The sequence below is a fragment of the Thermothelomyces thermophilus genome, chromosome 5 (assembly GCF_000226095.1).
Source record: "Thermothelomyces thermophilus ATCC 42464 chromosome 5, complete sequence".
Taxonomy (NCBI): domain Eukaryota; kingdom Fungi; phylum Ascomycota; class Sordariomycetes; order Sordariales; family Chaetomiaceae; genus Thermothelomyces; species Thermothelomyces thermophilus.
The window spans coordinates 438,942-460,135 of NC_016476.1; the positions used below are offsets into that span (position 1 = coordinate 438,942).

General features: G+C 41.6%; 3 protein-coding genes across 3 annotated transcripts; 1 reads left to right on the forward strand and 2 right to left on the reverse strand.

The window, feature by feature from the left end:
• Window positions 1-15,475: 15,475 nt before the first annotated feature.
• MYCTH_2307982 (uncharacterized protein) lies at window positions 15,476-17,324 on the reverse strand. The gene is made up of 2 exons (XM_003664769.1): window positions 16,704-17,324; window positions 15,476-16,573 (listed from the first exon to the last, which is right to left on the reverse strand). The coding sequence occupies exons 1-2, from the start codon at window positions 16,878-16,880 to the stop codon at window positions 15,692-15,694; spliced, it is 1,059 nt and encodes a 352-aa protein (XP_003664817.1). The 5' UTR covers window positions 16,881-17,324; the 3' UTR covers window positions 15,476-15,691.
• Window positions 17,325-18,515: 1,191 nt separating this feature from the next.
• On the forward strand, window positions 18,516-19,130 carry MYCTH_2307984 (uncharacterized protein). Its single transcript, XM_003664770.1, has one exon. The coding sequence runs from the start codon at window positions 18,625-18,627 to the stop codon at window positions 19,081-19,083; it is 459 nt and encodes a 152-aa protein (XP_003664818.1). The 5' UTR covers window positions 18,516-18,624; the 3' UTR covers window positions 19,084-19,130.
• On the reverse strand, window positions 19,131-20,719 carry MYCTH_2307985 (uncharacterized protein). The gene has a single exon (XM_003664771.1). It carries the CDS (start codon window positions 20,358-20,360, stop codon window positions 19,179-19,181), a length of 1,182 nt encoding a protein of 393 aa, XP_003664819.1. The 5' UTR covers window positions 20,361-20,719; the 3' UTR covers window positions 19,131-19,178.
• Window positions 20,720-21,194: the final 475 nt, after the last annotated feature.

Sequence of the window (21,194 nt, forward strand, 5' to 3'; positions counted from 1 at the left end):
TTAGCGGTAATAGGTATCGGTTTTTCATAGTCTATTTATTAAGTTACTAATAGTTAATGTATAACCGTAGCTTTCCGTCTTTCTTAGGTATAAATAGGATTAGGTAGCCTACTAGCGATATCAACAGGCAGATATATCCTCTTCGAAGGTTCTCCTCTAAATATCGCTTAAGTTCTTCATTCTATATCTAGCTTATATAGTAAATCTTAAAGAACTTCAATTATACTCCTTCCTTAAGCTTGATCTCGTAATCCTATAGGCCGTATTCTAGTAATCCTTCTAGATGCTTTAGTTCGAATGCTAGATGTCCTTTATATTCCTTCGGTACTTTCCTAGTCTTGTCTTGTCTCTCGGCTTTCTAATAGTATACGAACTTGGTTCTATCTATAGCGATACTAGCGATTTCTCCTATCTTAACCTACTACTCTAGTTATAGTGTTCCGCATTCGTTAACGGAGAGAACAGCTATCAGCGGTTTAGCTTATTCCTCCTATCGCAACGTTGGTATCGTTATACCACTTCTTCTAGAGTCTGTAGTAGTCTGCCTACCACTGTCTGTCTCTTACGGTAGATCTATAGGATATGCCTTCCCCTGAGTATCGTCCGCTCGCGATCCTTGTATACTCCCTATCTTGCTAGTTAAATACGACTCCGTTCGGGGTCGTAGGTAGCTACTATTCTTCTAGCTAATGTCTAGATTATAATCTTTATACTATAGTAATCCTAATATTATATCTTTGTCATTGCCTATATCTACGATACTAAATATGACTATTATAGTTTTCCCTACTATAGTAATATCGATTAGTTCGGTCTCCTTATATACCTATTATATTAGAAATAGCCCTTTGACTATACTATACTTCCGCTTCATTCTCTAGGGTATCTATAGCTAATTTATAAGCGTTGGCGAAATCAGGTTTATCTCTACTCTACTATCTACTAATACAAGCATTTCGTGCTATTTCCATTATACTGTTATCTATAATCGCTTATCTTGCCGCCGTTATCCAAAGATTACGGCGACTTCCTATATTTCTGCTGGGAAGTCTCGATATAGTGGTCTCTTACGCTAGTTCCTCCTATACTACGCTACTACTTGCTACTATACGGGCATTAATGGTTTTCGGGCCCCTTAAAGAGCCCTAACCCGTTTCCTAGGTTAGTGCTAACCTCTTCGGTTATTTAGCTAATAGTAGCTTCGTCAATTATACTTATTTCTATAAGCTATTAAGTACTAGTAACTTCCTACCATTAGGTCTGTTCTACTTTCCATTGTATATGCCATAGCTTCATCTGAAGCTCCTAGATCTGCGATTTCTTTTCGTCTATGTAGTAGAGGTAGTCGTTACTCTAGCACGAGTCCTATATATCTCGTCCTGTTCCGTAGTGCCTAGGCTAGGCTCGTTTTAGAACTACCGTAATGCCTTCTAGATCGCAGGCTTCGATCTTCTAAAGCAATTCGGCCGCTCTGTTTCCTATATCATAGACCTATTCCACAGGGCAGAGGCTTCCGTCCTCATTTCCTTGTTAGGTCAGCTAGTAATTGTTTTCAAATTTGTCGCGAAAGTAGTATTAGCATTTATATACTACACACTAAAACTAGGGCATTTGTATATATGTCTCATATTATAGGTATAGTCGTATAGTGTTACCTAGAAGGTATTAGAATTCTTTTCCAAATCCTTCTTACTATATATAGACTATAGATACTCTAATGCTAAGGTAAGAGTATTTCTTCTAATAGCTTTCCTATATATGCTTATCTTTTCTATAGTTTGTGTATATAAACTAGTACTCGGGGTTCTATACGTCGTAGCTAAGTTGCTAATTGTCAAAATGCTTAGCGTAGCTATTAGGCCTATTGTATATCACAGGCTGTTCCCCTTTAATAGTTTCTACAATATATCGGAGTTTCCTTATCTTGTCCCTTATTTCATTGCTCTGCTAGGCAAGTCGAATCAAGCGTCTATCCTGTTCGCGTAGTTCCGTATTAAGCCGGGAAACTTCGTTATAGTACCATTCGATTCGTTCCTAGAGGAATAGAACATTAGGTCTAGGTCTTTCGATTCCTTAGGTATCGGTTGTCTACGATCTATCCTACCTTTAGGTAACTATAAAACCCTACTACCTTAAGGCTAGGAAAATCGAAATTAGTAGTATATATTCTCCTACCATGTCCTATTTGGCAAGACCTGTTTCTAGGTCTATAGTAACTAGTTTAGAGTATAGTGCTTACTTATCTTCGCTATCGCCGTCACGTCCGAGACTGTCTATATTGCTATCCCTATTCTCGTAGCTTGTAGCCACTACTTCGATGACATCCTTAGCGGTTTTATTAATAGCTATAATTTCCTTTCTAGGGACTAGTTTCTAGTCTTTCTTTAGGCTTCGACATTCTTATTTATAGTGTCCTTTCTTTCTATAGTTATAGTAGGTAACGTTAGACTTATCTTTAGCTATCTTTTTCTTGTCCTACTTCCATATTATATCTATATCTATAGCTCTAGGATACGTCCTATGCGATATACTAACATATGCTCGTTTTTTCTTGTTATTAGCCTTAACTACGGTTCCGTTTATCTGACCTTGTTTCTACTACTCTTATATATAGAGTCGATTATTAATTCCAATAGCCTATATAATATATTCATCTAGAGTCTTAGGCCGGTCATACTTATATAGTTTATCTTTAACCTTTTTCTTTAAGCTATTATAGAATAGTTATATTAATATCTTATCGTTAAGCTAAGACTTAAGCATGTCCTATCTAAACTATATAGTATAAGAGGCTACTAACTTAGTCTATCGGAGATTAGCAAGTCTTTCTTATATATAAATCTTCTTATCCTTGTCGCTAAAAACCTTCCAAAGCTCTTCTTCAAACCGGTTATAAGATCGAAAGACTGCCTACGTAAATACGTCTTAGTCGTCTTCATCTTCCTTAGTAAGATAATCGTTCTACATAGGCTCGAACTATCTAAGTGCCTTGCCCTCTAGTCTCGTAGCTATATAGAAGACTTTAGCTTTATCGTCCGGAAACTTGTCATCGTTAAGCTAGAAGTAAGATCAGAGGTTTATTAGGAATCTTATAAGATCTTCCTTAGTTCCTTTATATTTGCTAGGTAGTTCGATCTTAATATAGCTTACTTTGGCGCCCTCGAGTGCCTTGATTTTAGCGTAGGCCTCGTTAGCCAGCTTCTATAAGTGCTTTTTGCCGTTCTCGAGTTCCTTGATCCGAGCTTAAGTAACCTTATCTCTCTAGTCTAACTCCTAGATCCGTTGCTAGAGTTGACCAAGCTAGGTAAGCAGCTATTCGGCCGTAACGTTAGTAGCTATATCGATGTCAAGGTCGAAATCACCTCCGTTCTGAGCTATGACAGAATAAAGGGAATAATAGCAACGTATAACGAACCTAACTTAGACTTCTTCTAAAAGGGTTCAGATAGAGGTAAATTAAGCGGGACAAGTATATAGGTCGTCTAAGGGATTTGGTAAAGCTAAAGGGTTTATAATAATACTAGAGTTGTCTCCTATAATAGTTAGTAATACTTAGTATAAGTACTTATAATTATAGGTTAGGTTGCTATTATTAGTAAACTCCTAGAGTCTACTATAACAAGTGACTATTTATATGTATATATATTTCTGCTGACTGCTTATAGTCCCTTTCCATCCTATCCTTAGATCGCCTTTGGTAGCTAGCTATCCTCTGCTATCTTTCCCTTTTTGGCAATTGTTTGCCTGTAGTAGCCCGTGCTCTCTAGCGATCCTATGTCAGCCTCGCTTCGTGCCCTTCTTGATTAGTGGCTCATTTAGCCTTCTGTGCCCCACCGGGTCGCGGTATATGGTTAGCTCGTAACATTAGGTCTATTATAACACTTCCTAGAGAAAATTAGTATCCTAGGAATCTTTGCTAAGATCAAATTAATTGACTTCCTAGCTTGCTACTACTAGCGACGACTCTATCGGCTACTCTTTACCTAGACAGTAGAAAGTCTTCTTATTAAAGCGAACGTTATAAGTTATAATGACCTTGTCAAGCTTAGGTATCTAAATACAATAGATATTGGAAGTATAATATTCTATAAGATACCCTATTAGCCTATATAGTAGTACCTTAAAGTCCTTTATATACTACTTAGCTTCCCTATCCTTATAGAGGATATATACCTAGTATTTATATATAAAGATACTACTCTAATCTAGATATAAGTTACTAGTTAATGTAATTATTAAGCTAGGTTTGTACTAGCGAAAATACCATTTAAACTAGCTATAAAGTACCTTATTAGGAGTTCTAAACAAGTAAGCACAGCTTAGGCTTATTATATATAAGTACGCTACTACTTATATACTTTTTAACTAGAGCTTTATAGGGAGATTCGTACCATTAAGTATCTTAATTAAGCGTAAGATCAGTTCTTGCCTTACTTACTCTGCTAGTCCATTAGGCTTATAGGTATATAAAGATAAGAGTTTAAGATCAATATTACTTTCTATAGCCTAAGCCTAATAGCGTATTAATATACGCCTTACTAAACTAATTATCGTAATATTATTATCCTACTTAATCTTATAGATAATAAGCCTATATTAACGTCTTACCTAGCTCTCGAAGTTCCAGATAACTCCTATAATCTAGTCTAGCGACTTCGTCGTCAAGAGGAAAGGGAAGAGCTTCCTACTATACTTATTAATAATTACAAGTAGCCATCGTAATCTATTAATCGCTTTAGGATAGTCGAATAGATCCTAGGCTACTTGCTAGAACAGGTGTATAGACTTCTACTTAGGTAGTATTTTTCTAGAGATAACCTTACTTACGTAAGTACAAGCGTAGCTCTTATACTTAATATACGCTATCCCCTTAATATAGACGTTTCTAGCGTTATTAATAAGCGCTTTTAACGCTTCTAGTCCGAGGTAGCTAGCTCTTAAATACTAAAGATCCTTAGTATCCTCTCTTATAGTAGGTAACGCTTATATCTAGGACCTTCTACTATATATAGTAAATACGTTCTATAAGGATATATAAACGTTCATAATACCTACTTTACTAATTAAGATATAGTCTAGGAAGCTTAAGTAGTAGGAAAGTAGCTTATATTTAAGGAAGGTAAGATTATACTTACGTTCTAACTTACAAAGGATAACATTATTTTCTAGTGTTCCAAAATGTAGTAAGCAATCTAAGCTATAATACTAAGCGTCTACCTTAAGTAATAGAGCTTCTGAGACAATATTAATATAGAATCCTTCGACGATAGCGATATCCTTAAGTGTTAGGCTCTTAGTACACGGTCTATATAGTCTATCTAGAACATTCTTAATTACCTAAGTACCTTTCCTACTAATAGGAAAGGTCGTTATACCTACTTTAACAAACTTAGGATCTTCTACCTTGATAAACGTCCTAGGTAAAAGGAACTTCTTATCGTTAACTAAGTAGGTCGTATTATATAAGTCTAGTAAAGTGCTTTCTAAAAGAGGATAATGCTATAGAGTAACTATACTAAACGCTCTATAATAAGTTAAGAGCTTGCTAAGTAGCTAAGGGCTAATAATTAACATATTAAGGGAACTAGGGTATCTTACCCTTAATTACTTAGAATAAGATAGCTCCCCTATGACAAACCCAACTCAGACTTCTTCTAAAAGGGTTTAGACGGAGGTAAATTAAACAGGACAAGCATACAGGTCGTCTAAGGGATTCGGTAAAGCCAAAGGGTTTATAATAACACTAGAGTTGTCTCCCACAATAGTCAGTAATGCTTAGTATAAGTACTTGTAATTATAGGTTAGGTTGCTATCACTAGTGAACTCCCAGAGTCCACTATAACGAGTAACTAGCTAGCTATATATATATAATTATCTGTCCTTCTTTAATAGTTATTACTAGTACCGTTTCTCCTTTTACTCCGTGATTCTATATTATTGACGGTGACATATTATTATTACTAGTGAAGACCTTAGTCTTGGCAGTGATAATCTTCTGATTAGTCCGTCAAGTGATTGGCTGTCGGAATGTCCTACGTCCTGGCTACAGCCTGCTGGGCCGTCTATATGCTTATCTATAACACGATGCCCCTTCTTTAAAGCTTTCGACCTAAAAGCCCTCTTAGGCCATTTTAAATAGTGCTAATAACCCTTCGCTTGTAAGTATTATATTCTTCTTATTTCTATGTTGTGGTTGCCTTGTTAATAAAATGCCGATAGAGAAATAGAAGTCGTATTCTACATGTTACCGTGCTTCCCTTGCTTAGAATATCGCTAAGAACGGTTTTATCGTTATACCTTGCTCTTAATACGCGTCGTAAGGCCTCGTCTGCAAAATGATCGCATGTATAAAGCGTTACAAAGCCTACGTTTGTCAAGGTCGTTCTTACGACGGCTCTAGTATACTGCTTTCTTCCTATAAGTACGTCTCCTTTGTTTTTTTTTTTTTTTAAATGTAATTCCTAATGTTTGTTCTAGTAGATCGTATTCTCTAGGAGTAGCATTATATCAAGGATGCTAAACGTCGTACTAAGCTTAAGCTAGATAAATCCTAATGCTATCTAGAAGAAGCCTAGTACAAGTTATCTAAAAAGCTTACACGGCTCTGGCGTCTTCGTTAGTAGAAGGAGTTTTTAGTAGAGAAAGGTACTAATATAGTAGCGCGTAGTCTATCGACCTTAGACGAGTTAGAGGAGGTTAAGCAGTAAGAGCAGTAGGAGGCGCCTACTATACCCTCGTCACAGATTAATGATACCGTCGATGCTATCGACTAGGGCGCTATCTTTGGTTCTATCCTAGGTTTTCCTTTAGTCGATCCGGGTTCTGCCGGTAGAACTATTCTAGTTTCTTAGGGCAGTTCAAATTCTTAATTAGTTCTTATAAGTTGTCTTCTAGTCTAAAATCGAGCTATTTAACTAGATACTATAGTTCCCTATTAATGATACGTAAATCTAGAATTTCTTTAACATCCTATTCTTCCTCTTCGTCCTTTACTTCGATGTTTATAGCAACCTTAGCGTTCTTTAGTACTAGTTCGAGAAGTAAAATATGAAAAACATCTGTCTATAATCGTATAGATAACGGTAACGATAGTTAGTAGTTAGATATTAAGATTCGTTCCTTAATAATAAAGGGTCTGACCTTTTTAAAGTCTAGCTTCGTGCTTAGTCGTTTAGTTCGTAAGTTTTATATAATTAGGTAGACTTTGTCTCCCCTCTCTAGGTAAGGTCCCTCGAGCCTATATTTGTTATAGTAGTTCTTTATTCTGGTTCTAATGAACTTAAGTTCCTTTTTAAGCTTCTTATATAGTACGTACATTTGTTTTGCTTTGACTACTGCTCTTAGCACTATGACCTCTAGTCCTTGCCTAAGGTCTGCTTTATATCTGTAGTTCGCGAAGAACGGTGTAACTTTGGTTATTTCTATTAGCGTTATATTATAAGCGAGTTATACTATTAGTAATAGCATGACCTAGTCGTCTTACTAGTAGTTAATGTAAGAACGGAGGTACTATTTGATAACTTGGTTTAGTTACTCTGTTTATCTATCGGTTTATAGGTAATATACCGTTAATAGCTTGCTATTAACGCCTAATCGTTATATTAACGCTTACTAGAACTTCGATACGAACTTGGTGTCTCTATCGGTAATCCATTCCTATAGCCAAGCGTATATTAATATGACTTGCTAATAGATTACGTCTGCTAACTGTTCTGCTGTCTAGGACTCCTTATAGGGAAAGAAGTATACCTATTTAGTCAGGTGGTCTACTATAGTGAGATTACTATTATAGATTACCCCTGTAGTCATATCCTTAGATTCTAGCAATTCCGTAATAAAGTCTATTATAACTAAACTCTATAGTTTATCGGCTATTAGTAGTAGCTAAAGTAGCCTATACAGCTTATATCGTGCCGTTTTGCTTCGATTGTGGATGTCATAGCTCTATACGACTTCCTTAACTTGTATCATTAGCTATAGAAAGTCATAGTGTTTCTTGACTTGTATAACAGTCTTTGTAACTCCTTTATATCCTCCGAGTTTCGACTTGTAGAGTCCTTAAATCATTTATAGCTATTGATCTTTGTTATAGATATACGCTTTGCCTCGGTACTAAAGTTTCCTATCTTTTTCTTTTACTCTGTTAGGTACTACTAGTCTAGGTATTATTTGATACTATACCTCGTCAATCCTTTCTTCTCGAAAGATTATATAATATTCTAGGAACAAGTCGAGTAGATCGTCTTCTATAGGTGTCTACGTTTCGTAATGTAGTATTCTATCTATCTATTCCTTGAATAACGGTGGCGTTATTTCCGTTTGTCTTTCTGTATAATCCGTTCGTCGGCTTAGGGTGTCTGCTCGTACGTTCTCTTTACCTTTCTTATAGCAGATCTCAAAATTGAATTCTATAAGAAATTCTGCCTATTATATTTGTCGTCTATTAAGCTCCTTTGTCGTCATAAAGTATCGCAAGTTCTTATAATCCGTATATACTTGTACCGGTTTGATCGTACTACTAAGGTATAGTCGCTATTCCTTGAAAGCTTCGATAATCGTAAGTAGTTCTTTATTATAGATCAGATAATTAAGACATAGTCTATCGAGCTTCTTTAAAAAGAAGGCTATAGGATATAGCTTCCCTTGTTTGTCTTATTATCCTAATTATCCTCTAATGGCATAGTCTAAAGCGTCTATTTCTACCTCAAATGGCTTCTTAGGGTCTAGTAGCACTAGTACTAGATCTTTAGTAATGGCATCACAGATCTATATAAATACTTGCTTATGCTATCCTTCCTATTAGAATTTAGCGTTCTTCTTAGTAAGTTTGTATAAAGGTCTTATAATCGCTCTAAAGTTCCTAATAAACATCTGGTAGAAGTTTATAAACCCGATGAAACTTCGTACTTCTATGACTAACGTTGGTCGTGGCTAATCCTTGATGGCTTTGACCTTTAAAGGTTCTATCCGGATTTGTCCTAGGGATATTTTGTATCCTAAAAACACCGTCTTCTTAACGTAGAATTCGCTCTTTTCCTTGTTAACTAATAGCTTATACACGTATAACGTGTCTAGTACTACTCTTATATACTTCTAGTGTTTGTCTATCGTCTTGGAGAAGATAAGTATATCGTCAAGATAATATATTGTAAATTTGTCAAGAAAGGGTTAGATAGCTTGATTAATCAGAGCTTAGAACGTTGCTAGCGCGTTTGTAAGTCTAAATGGCATAATAAGGTACTTGTAGTGGCTATAGGGTATCCTAAAGGCCGTTTTTTACTTGTCGCCTTCTTTGATCTATATATAGTTATAGGCTAATGGTAAGTCAAGACGCGTAAAATATTAGGCTCCTGCTAACTGATCTTAGAGCCGTGAGATTAGCGGTAACAGGTATCGGTTTTTTACAGTCTATTCGTTAAGTTACTAATAGTCGACGTATAACTATAGCTTTTTATCTTTCTTAGGTATAAATAGGATTAGGTAGCTTACTAGCAATGTCGACAGGTAGATATATCCTCTTTAAAGGTTCTCTTCTAAATATCGCTTAAGTTCTTCGTTCTATATCTAGCTCGTATAGTAAATCTTGAAGAACTTTAGTTATACTCCTTTCTTAAGCTTGATCTCGTAATCCTATAGGCCGTGTTCTAGTAATCCTTCTAGATACTTCGGTTCGAATGCTAGGTGTCCTTCATATTCCTCTAGTACTTCCCTAGTCTTATCTTGTTTCTCGGCTTTCTAATAGTATACAAACTTAGTTCTATCTATAGCGATACTAGCGATTTCTCCTATCTTAACCTACTACTCTAGTTATAGTGCTCTATATTTGTTAACGGAGAGAATAGCTATTAGCGATTCAGCTCGTTCCTCCTATCGTAACGTCGGTATCGTTATACCGCTTCTTCTAGAGTCTATAGTAGTCTGCCTACTACTATCTGTCTCTTGCGGTGGATCCGTAGGACATGCCTTCCCCTATGGATCGTCCGCTTGCGATCCTTGTACACTCCCCATCTTACTAGTTAAATACGACTCCATTTAGGGTTATAGGTAGCTACTATTCTTCTAGCTAATGTCTAGGTTATAATCTTCATACTATAATAATCCTAATATTATATCTTTGTCGTTACCTATATTTATAATACTAAATATAACTACTATAGTTTTTCTTACCATAGTAATATCGATTAGTTTAGTCTCCCTATATACCTATTATATTAGAAATGGCCCTTTGACTATACTATACTTCTGCTTTATTCTCTAAGATATCTATAGCTAATTTACAAGTGTTAGCGAAATCAGGTTTATCTCTGCTCTACTATCTACTAGTACGAGTATTTTATGCTATTTCTATTGTGCTATTGTCTATAATTGCTTGTCTTGCTGCTATCGTCTAAAGATTATAGCGATTTCCTATGTTTCTACTAGGAGGTCTCGATATAGTGGTCTCTTATGCCAGTTCCTCCTATACTATGCTACTACTTGCCGCTATATAGGCGTTAATGGTTTTTAGGCCCCTTGAAGGGCCTTAACCTGTTTCCCAGGTTAGTACTAACCTCTTCGGTTATTTAGCTAATAGTAGCTTTATCAATCGTGCTTATTTCTGTAAGCCATTAAGTGCTAGCAACTTCTTACTATTAGGTCTATTCTACTTTCCATCGTATATACTATAGCTTCATCTAAAGCTCCTAGATCTACGATTTCTTTTTGTCTATATAGTAGAGGTAGTCATTACTTCGGCACGAGTCCTATATATCTTGTCCTGTTCCGTAGTACCTAGGCTAGGCTCGTTTTGGTACTACTATAATGCCTTCTAAATCGTAGGCTTCGATCTTCTAGAGCAATCGGCTGCTCTGTTTCCTGCATTATAGACCTATTCTATAGGGCAGAGGCTCCCGTCCTCATTTCCTTGTCAGATCGGCCAATGATTGTTTTTGAATTTGTTACGAAAGTGGTATTAGCATTCGTATGCTATACACTAGAACCAGGGCACTTGCATATATACCTCGTGTCATGGGTATAGTCATATAGTGTTACCTAGAAGGTATTAGAATTCTTTTCCAAATCCTTCCTACTATATATAGACTATAGATACTCTAATGCTAAGGTAGGAGTGTTTCTTCTAGTAGCTCTCCTATATACGCTCATCCTTTCTGCGGTTCGTACGTATAAACTAGTACTTAGGGTTCTATACGTCGTGGCTAAGTTGCTAATTGTCAAAATACTTGGTATAGCTATTAGGCCTATTATATATTATAGGCTATTCCCCTCTAATGGTTTCTACAATATATCGGAGTTCCCTTATCTCGTCCCTTATCTTATCGCTCTACTAGGTAAGTCGAATTAAACGTTTATCCTATTTATATAGTTCCGTATTAAGCTAGAAAACTTTATTATAATACTATTCGATTCGTTCCTAAAGGAATGGAACATTAGGTCTAGGTCTTTCAATTCCTTAAGTATCGGTTGTCTACGATCTATCCCGCCTCTATATAACTATAAAATCCTATTACCTTAGGGCTAGGAGAATCGAAATTAGTAGTATATACTCTCCTACCATGTCCTATTCGGCAAGACCTATCTCTAGGTCCATAGTAACCAGTTTAGAGTACGGTGCTTATTCGTCTTTACTATTACCATCATATCTAGGATTATCTATATCGCTATCCCTGTTCTCATAGCTTATAGCTACTACTTCGATAGCATCCTTAGCGGTTTCGTTAATAGCCGTAATTTCCTTTCTAGGGACTGGTTTCTAGTCTTTCTTCGGGCTTTGATATTCTTGTTTATAGTGTCCTTTCTTTCTATAGTTATAGTAGGTAACGTTAGACTTGTCTTTGGCTATCTTCTTCTTATCTTACTTCTATACTATGTCCATATCTATAGCTCTAGGATACGTCCTATGTGATGTGCTAACGTATGTTCGTTTTTTCTTATCATTAGCCTTGACTATAGTTCCATTTATCTAACCTTATTTTTACTACTCTCGTATATAGAGTCGATCATCGATTCTAATAGCCTATATAATATATTTATCTAAGGTCTTAGGCTAGTCATACTTATATAGCTTGTCTTTAACCTTTTCCTTTAAGCTGTTATAAAATAGTTATATTAATGCCTCATTATTAAGCTAAGACTTAAGTATATCCTATCTAAACTATATAATATAGGAGGTTACTAACTTAGTCTATTAGAGATTAGCAAGTCTTTCTTATATATAAATCTTCTTATCTTTATCGCTAAAAACCTTCTAAAGCTCTTCTTTAAACTAGTTATAGGATCAAAAGACTACCTATATAAATATATCTTAGTCGTCTTCGTCTTCCTTAGTAAGATAATCGTTCTATATAGGCTTAAACTATCTAAGTGCCTTACCCTCTAGTCTTATAGCTATATAGAGGACTTTAGCTTTATTATCTAGAAACTTGTCATTATTAAGCTAGAAGTAAGATTAGAGGTTCGTTAAGAATCCTATAAGATCCTCCTTAGTTCCTCTATATTTACTAGGTAGTTTGATCTTAATATGGCTTGCTTTAGCGCCCTCAAGTGCCTTAATTTTAGCGTAGGCCTCGTTAACTAGCTTCTACAAGTGCTTTTTACCGTTTTCGAGTTTCTTGATCCGAGCTTAAGTAACCTTGTCTCTCTAGTCCAATTTCTAAATCCGCTGCTAGAGTTAACCGAGCTAGGCAAGCAGCTATTCGGCTGTGACGTTAGTAGCTATGTCAATATCGAGGTCGAAATTACCTCTGTTCTAAGCCATAATAGAACAAAGGGAGTGATAGCAACGTGTAACGAACCTAACTTAGACTTCTTCTAAAAGGGTTTAGACAGAGGTAAATTAAGTAAGACAAGTGTATAGGTTATCTAAGGGATTTGGTAAAGCTAAAGGGTTTATAATAATACTAGAGTTATCTCTTATAATAGTTAGTAATACTTGGTATAAGTACTTATAATTATAGGTTAGGTTACTATCACTAGTAAACTCCTAGAGTCTACTATAACGAGTGACTAGCTAGCTATATATATATAATTATCTGTCCTTCTTCAATAGTTATTACTAGTACCGTTTCTCCTTTTACTCTGTGATTCCGTGTTGTCGACAGTAATATATTATTATCACCAGTGAAGACCTTAGTCTTGGCAGTGATAATCTTCTGATTGGTCCGTCAAGTGATTGGCTGTCGGAATGTCCCGCGTCCTGGCTGCAGCCTACCGGGCCGTCCATGTGCTTATCTGTGACATCTCCTTACTTAGTGATAAGTTAATTTTTCAATCTAGCCTACTTCGGCTTATTAAGCTCCTAGCGAATCCTCTTACATTCCTTGTCAAAAAGGTATAAGTATTACTTATTACTATAGACGGCTTACTTAAGTATATAGTAGTCTATTAGATCCTATAGATATCTTAGACACTTATAAGGACATCTCGTATTACACCTCTAAGTATACAAGTCTCTACCTCTCTCCTTACCACTCCTTTAAGCTATAGGAAGTATTAATATATAAGTTATTAAAAAGATTCTATACTTCTAAAAGACTCTAGGTTATATATTATTATTAATTAGGATCTTAGCTATTATAACAAGGGTACTAAGCTCTAGAAGTAGCTATCTTATACCATTAGCAAGCTCGATTTCTATCCTCTTATTTACTACCTAGGTTAACAAGATATATATAGCGATAGTATTAAGAAAGGCGTAAAGTCCTTATATACCCTATACTTCTAGGATATTATATTAGATAGCTCACTAGAAGGCGATATTGAAGTTACAAATCTAGCGCTACAGATTAACTCCCAAATGCTTAGCTACGTTAAGACTAGTTATATATTATATAGTAACCATCGTATAGAGCGTCATGATAGATAGCGTAAGTATAGAGCAAAGCGCCTAGATAATCCCCCTAATAAGGTTAATATCCTTCTTCTTACATGCTTTTATAGCTTCATAAAGTTTAAGATCTATAGTATATATTAGCTAGTATTATAGCTATCCCATCTACTTACTAATATCCATAGTATATATAATATCTTTATAAAAGGAGTCTTATAATTATACGAATTTAGCTATAATAGCTATATTAGAAGGCATTAAATCTATAGACATCAAGGGCAATAATCCTTCTAAGAGTTACTCCTAGGAAGCTAAGATAAGGTTATCTCTAGCTTACTTATAGGTTAGATATCATAGAACTTCTAGATCTAGCTTATAGTTATTATTAAGGTCGATAAATCCCTATATACTAGCAAATTTAGCCTATAACTATAGTTCGATATACTATAAGTTCTAGGAACTAGGCCCTATAAGGCGTATAGAAGTCTTAACTAGGATCTCAGATATAATAAACGCGTCGTCGAAAGCGTATTAAAGTAAGGTAAGAGAGTTCGTAATAGAAGAAGCTACTACTAATATTAAAGATACGTTAGCAGAGGAGTAATTAAGGCATTAGGCTTATAACTGCTAAACGTAGTAATGAGCTTCTGGGAGCGTTGAAAGCAGTCTCTAGTAGGTGGCTGTACGAAGGAAAAGAGTGCCTTGTTGAAGCTATCTACAAAGGAGACAAAACGAGTGGTATTTATAGATAAAGGGACCAGCTAATGCGTTAAACAGCCTTATATAGCTGTGGCAAACACGTGGCTAATACGCTTGGAAGCTCTATAGCTTCTGACAATTACTTATATAAGATGGGTAGGTAAGGTACCTTAGCTACCTAATTACCAATTAATTATATAATTAAATATTCAGCTGTTGGATCTATGCATTTACTATCTAGAATATTCGGTCTGAGTAAAGAATAAGGAGATGAAGATAATCACTTCAGTGCATTTTCCTGGTCCTCGGGAGCATTTGATGATTATTTGGCAATATAAATAGGTAATTACTATTGAAAGAGCATCGCGTGACAACTCTGACATTGAGGGAGAGATTAGGAAGGACCTTTCAGTACCTAGGGAAGCTGAAAAGCGCCGAGGGAACATGTCCCTCGACTCAACTCCAGCCGAACCACAGAGGGGGAAGAAGTCCCAAACGAAGCGGTCAGCCTCGCTTTTTCCCTTCAGCTCCCAGGATCACGAGCAGGTTCCTTATAAAAATGCCAGTAATTATGTCCGGCTCTATAAGACGCCGGCACATTCCCATGAGCGGCCGTTCGAGGTCGGTTGATCTCCAAAGACCACACAATAGATATATTGAGAAAGATCCTAGTAGTTAGGCGCAGTGTTATTTAGCTGTTAATTACAGGACCTGGCTTAACGCGGGGAGAGTCGGGTACCAACTCTGACCGATCGCTCCACTGTCAGCAAGGCCCGGCCAGGGCCCTGAGTCTTATTTAATTAGACTACCTGCCTTCCACATGCCCCTGGCATATGGGAATATTAATTAGCCTTTACCATCAACTTCTGAGGCTCGTAAAGTACATCATCTACTAATATGCTCAATAGGAAATTTTTCAGAGACAAACAGCGGAAAGAACTGCTTCGGTCCGTCGTCAGTCGCTCACGCGAGGACCCCGATTGCACGTGGAATCAGCAGGTCAAGAAGGATGGGTAGGTAGGTTGTTAAGCAGAGATTGGGTTGATCTAATAGCATAGGTATTAAGCCCGGTTTCTCTTTATATTCTTTAACAACAAGCATCCCCCAATTCTAATACCCTCTCTATTTATTTAGGTACCAATGCCCCCCCCCTTCTCCAACGTCTAATTAGTTCCTGTCCCGCCCGAACGTGTTGACGGGCTTCGGCTTGTTCTGCAGCACCCCCTCAATCTCGTCGAGGATCTCGGGCGTCAGCTTGTCGATGAGGTCGAGGGCCTTGAGGTTGTCCTTGACCTGCTCGACCTTGGTGGCGCCGAGGATGACGGTGCTGACGTTGGGGTTCTTGGCGGCCCAGGCGATGGCGAGGTGGGTGACGGAGGCGCCGAGGCGCTCGGCGATCTTGGTCAGCTTGCGGACCTTTTCGATCTTGGCCTGGCCCTGCTCCGACTGGAGCTCCTTGACGGTGTTGGCGAAGAAGTCCTTGTTGGTGGCGAAGCGCGAGTCCTCCGGGATGCCGTCGTTGTACTTGCCCGTCAGCAGGCCGCTGGCGAGCGGGCTCCAGATGGTGGTTCCGTAGCCGTGCTGGCGGAACAGCGGCGCGTACTCGACCTCGAACCGCTCCCGGTGGAAGGCGTTGTACTGCGGCTGCTCGACCACGGGCGCGATCAGGTTGTGCTTGTCGGCCAGCTGGATGGCCTCGGTGATCTGCGCCGCGCTCCACTCGGACGTGCCCCAGTAGTAGGCCAGGTTCAGGTTGATGGCCAGCGTGAACGCCTGGACGATCTCGAGCATGGGCGTGGCCGGGTCCGGCCGGTGGGCGAACACGACGTCCACGTAAGGGGTCTGCAGCCGCTTGAGCGACGCCTTGAGGCCCTCGATGATGTGCTTGCGGCTGAGACCGCGCGTGTTGGGCTCCTTGCGCCCCGTGCCGAAGAAGATCTTGGTCGTCAGGACGTACTCGTCCCGAGGCCAGCCGAGCTCCTGCAGGGCTTTGCCGATCTCAACTTCGGACCCTCCGTTGGCGTACCCCTCGGCCGTGTCGAAGGTTTGCTGAATTACAAAAAAAAAGAAAAAAGAAAAAAAGGAGGCTCGGTTAGTTCAAAAGTTCAGGAACTGGTCATTGGGTTGCTTGCTGGGCCGGGCGAGCAATCAGGGGGGAACCGGGAATGGGAGAGCGTACAATGCCATGGTCCCAAGCGGTCTTCAGAATCTCCTTGACGTTGCTGCCCTTTACGGTGCCGCCGAGGGTGAGCCAGCCACCGAGCGAGAAGAGCGATACCTGGAGGCCCGTGTTCCCCAGGTAGCGGAACTTCATGCCCTTGGGGTCGTAGGCCGTGGGAACGATCGGGTCGGACATGGTGTGACGGTGCTTGACGAAGAGGAATTCGGGGAGGGTCGCTTGGCAAGGCAGTGCGTCTTGTTTTGCTTGAGGCCTATCGAGGAGGTTCCTGGCAGCAGAAACAGGGACGGGGCCGACTGCTGCTCTTTATATGAACGACACAATTTCTCTGATCCCCGTTCCCATTGCGGAAGAGCTTGCCCGGCCATGCTGCCCACGCGGTGGGTCGAGCGCACCATTGCTGTTGGCTGTCACGACATTGGAAGGTTCCAATGCTATCGGATTTCGGACTTTAAGGTGGGGTGGAACTTTCGAAGCGGCCGTGCAAAGCAACGGAACCATGCAAATGATGCGGACGTTGGATGCTGCAGTTAAGGGGAAAAAAGAGGTCGGAGTGGTCGGGGCATTTTGTGTTTCGGCATAGGAATTAGGAATTACAGCCTTGTTTTTAGTCGATGGCGCATATGGCTTGCTTGAACTACACCGTAAGCCAGCTTGCAGTCAGCTTTCGCGCACGACGTTTCCGCAGTTTTCTTGCATCTGGTCAGGTACAGTATGTATGTATGTAGTCCGTACATACATCAATATACTACTAGGTAGGCCCTGGGAACAGAAAATGGCCCCGCCCCCTGCCACCCCGCGCTGGCGCCGAAGTGAGGGGTATTTTCGATGAAGCGGGGACCGGGTTCATCAATGTACTGTGTAGTGGAATACGGATTACGGAATACTCTGGTCCAGGCGCGCAATACTAAGCAATGGTCCACCAGCACCGGATATCTCCGGTTCCATCGGCGATGGGCCCGAGGGGCACGGCCCGCGACCCGGCCTGCGGGCTCAACATGCGAGATATCATGCCGCAATCGCGAGTAATTAGGCAACAGTCTGTATACTGGATGGACTTGTCGTGTCTTCGAAGGGGGGGACATTGCGCTCTACCACGTCTCTTCACATCACTCCTGTTACTCTAGTGGAGACGGTTTGTTGTCGTCCATACAAAGATCAGGTACATACATTACCAACCCCTCCCCCCTAGTTAGTTGGTCACTGCTTGACCTCGGGAGAGAGAAGCGGGTGGATGACCAATCTGTATGGGAGGCATCCTTACGAGAAGTTAACGGCTCAGGGAGATAAACCTTCTACCTGCTCTTGATGGAGAATGTTTCCTTTCTTTGCCTGGAAAGCTTGAAACCCCATCATCATCGCTTTCATTCCGGCCCCGTTCTTTATCTCTAGACTGTATTCTTCTCCGCTCTATATTTTAGAGGCAATAGCCTCCCTTGTGTCGTCATCTGTGATGGGCGGGGGTCTAGGAAGTGTGTATGTATGTACATGTCTGTCGCTATGGTTGGTTTGGTTTGCTATGTAGGCCCTGCATTATGCATATGCCGGGTATAACAAATCTCCTCATGTGCCCCTGTGCATCGACGCTTGTGCGGACATGCCACATGAGACGCGATCAAGCCGCCAAGAGAGCATCAGACGACCGTGCTGCAGGCCGCGTCCAATATGGACCAGAAACTCGACCCCCCTCCCTTATGGGTTAAGACAGGAAAAATAACGCACACGAGATGTACTCCTTCTCATCAACTCGTGTCTTTACGGATTAGCCTTACCTTGGTGGATGCGGAAGCATTAGGCGCCACAAGTGCTACGTAGGCCATGTGCAGCCTCTCACTGCTTAAGACCTTATTTTAATGTACATACCTAGGCAGTTAGCACAGTCACCAGGCTCACTCGTAGTACATCAAATCTGTTGGGGGTCATGTTAGAAGTGGTGTGCAGAGAGCCAATAGTCCGAGACGCGTTTCCCAACGTTTGGAAGGGCCTGGTATGGCTCCAGAGCACGCAGGCGTCACGCTATCGGAGACTTGACGTTAGAAAGTCGGGTCAGAACCGGAGTCGAGAGGGAAGGCCTGGGAACCTGATCAAGGCTGAGAGGGCCGACTCGCCAAGGCTTCATGAGGCATCTACTCTCGTGCAGGACATCGTGCTGGATGTCAGTAGTCACCGTCATTGGCCGGGAGACCACGAGGCACAGATGGTCAGACCGTCCGGGCCTAGGATGTATCACAACAAACGAGGGCTCCCGGGGCTATTGCCCAGTCACTGCGGAGCAGGGCGTGTGGGAATAGCCTCGCCAAACATCGACGGCATTTCCAAGCCCACTGTCACATCAAAAATCAAGGAAACTCCAAGGCGAAAGAGAACATTACCGTCATAACCAAGCAAGAATATGTACAACAGGACATATGTACAGAGGGTATCGGAGCGCCCAACCACCAAGCCTCCTGAACGCCATGAACGCCGCCGTATATGCTAGCTGCTCTCGGCCAACTTCCGGCCTCGAAATCTGCAATGTCCCGAGTCGGCCAGCGGCTTCTGTATCCTCGTAACCGAGTCCATCGGACTCCCTCGCCTCCTCCGCTGTGCTGCCGGACTGCACTCCCTCTCCTTCCGGCTGAGTCTGGAACGCTGCCGGTTGCGGGGATCCCGGTGGGCGGTGAGAACTTCGTCAAGTTCTCGAGGCGACAGGGGATGCGGGCGAGACGGCGAGAGACTGCGATGTCGTCGTTGCTGAGATGGCGATGGCTTCGTGTCGCAAAAGAAAGACGCTGTGTGCGTCTCGGGTCGAGGTGTCGGCGTTTCCGAGTCGGTGACATCGAGAGTTGCGCCAGGGAGTGTGGCCTCTCCCCTGGTTGATTCGGGTTTTGGTTTGGCGTCGACACCACTGTCAACACCACGAGTAGCTATCGTAGGTACCGTGCCAGAGCTCGGTTGACAATCCGACTCTCGGTCGCGGTTGCAGCACCTATCAGTCCCGGGAACCGAACAGCAGTCGGGTTCAGATTCGGAGAAGGAAAGCGCGCGGGCAGGTGCCGACCGCTCAAAATCGAACTCGTCATGTGCCTCGTCGATTGGCGAAGCGACAGAAGAGTCGGAGCACATAGTCATGGACCTGGGTGACGGGGGAAGGAGCTGCTTGGGATAGCTCGGATACTCGAGCGGCTCGTCCATAAAGGGTATCTCCTCATCCTCAGAGGAGCCATGAGAGTCCGTCAGCGAGCCGACACTGCTGCCCGCCTCCGACTGGGAGGAAGAATCCGCCGACTTGTACCATGGGTGGTCTGATGGGAGGTATGATGCGTAGTATCGGACGAGAGAATCGAGAGACTTCGTCCGAAAGAGCTGAACCGCATGCTGCCACTGCTCGGTGCCGATGAGTGAAGGGTTGGCGATGATCTCGAAGGCAGCTGACTCAAGCGTCTCGTTCAGCTCGCGAAGACGCTGTTCCTTCCGGGCATTAAGCAGGCGATGGAACTCATCGGTACTGTTGGCCTGCTGGGAGATTTCGTAGACGTCGTGATGGAATGCTTCGGGGTCGAGAATTGGCGAGGCAAAAGTGTTATAGCGGTCGTGCAGGGTACCGAACAGGTCGTCCTTCTTCAGCCCAAACTTCCAAAAGGGCCAGGTCCAACAATGATCGCCTGGGTCGTCCATTCTACGGATGCGGGGTACTTTGGATAGGGAGGTAAAGTCGAGTGATGGGTTATACGAGTGCGAAAGAGGAGGCCAGAATCGAAAACCGGAGATGAGAGACGCTTGCTGAGATCGGAACACGCGGGTATGGTGGTCGCGCTGGAAGCCATCTAAACAAGAGGTATGGTGGCGAACATTGTGAACTGCGTGCTGTGATTGATCGCGTTGATTTGGGGTGGTTCTTTTGCCGCCGAATCTCAAAGTCGACGAGATGGTGCAAGCAAGGAATGATGGATGATGGAGACAAAATGAGCTGGGTTCGTAAGAGAAAGGGTCGCTTCGGACGGTGGGCCGGGGCTGGGGGGCGGCCAGAGTGTTTGGAAATTTGGCGAGGAGAAGGTGTTGGCTACCCGATCCGGAGTGTCAAAGCTGTGTGGCACGCCAACTTCCGAGGGGCCACATATCCGGGCCAATGAGGATCGCAGGACTACGGCCGGATAAGCACACCACCGCCAGAATGCAAGCACAGCAGGGCGCTAGTGGGGGTTTAGCCAATCGCAAAGCAGGAGGATCATGCAAGCGCTGTGGGTCAGCCCAATCAGCCCCAATGGCAGCCTACGGCGGTGCCGCCATTATGTCGTAATTCTGGTCAGGCCGTGAAGTGACGCCCAAAAGAAACAAGAAGCTGTTGGGCGATTGGATGCCAGGAGGTGAGGTGAGCCTTCCATGTCTGCCTCCCTCTCCTCTCCCACTTCGCCAGCTACAGAGGCAAGAAGTCTCGGAAGATGTCGGCTCTACTTCAGGTGCCCAGTTCCTCTCGCGTCTCAACACGTCTCAACGCATCTTACAAGTACA

Coding starts and splice junctions, on each gene's coding strand:
- MYCTH_2307982 (XM_003664769.1), bottom strand. CDS start 16,880: ATGTCCGACCCGATCGTTCCCACGGCCTACGACCCCAAGGGCATGAAG. Junction 16,574..16,703: donor CCGCTTGGGACCATGGCATT/GTACGCTCTCCC, acceptor TTTGTAATTCAG/CAAACCTTCGACACGGCCGA.
- MYCTH_2307984 (XM_003664770.1), top strand. CDS start 18,625: ATGTTAGAAGTGGTGTGCAGAGAGCCAATAGTCCGAGACGCGTTTCCC.
- MYCTH_2307985 (XM_003664771.1), bottom strand. CDS start 20,360: ATGGACGACCCAGGCGATCATTGTTGGACCTGGCCCTTTTGGAAGTTT.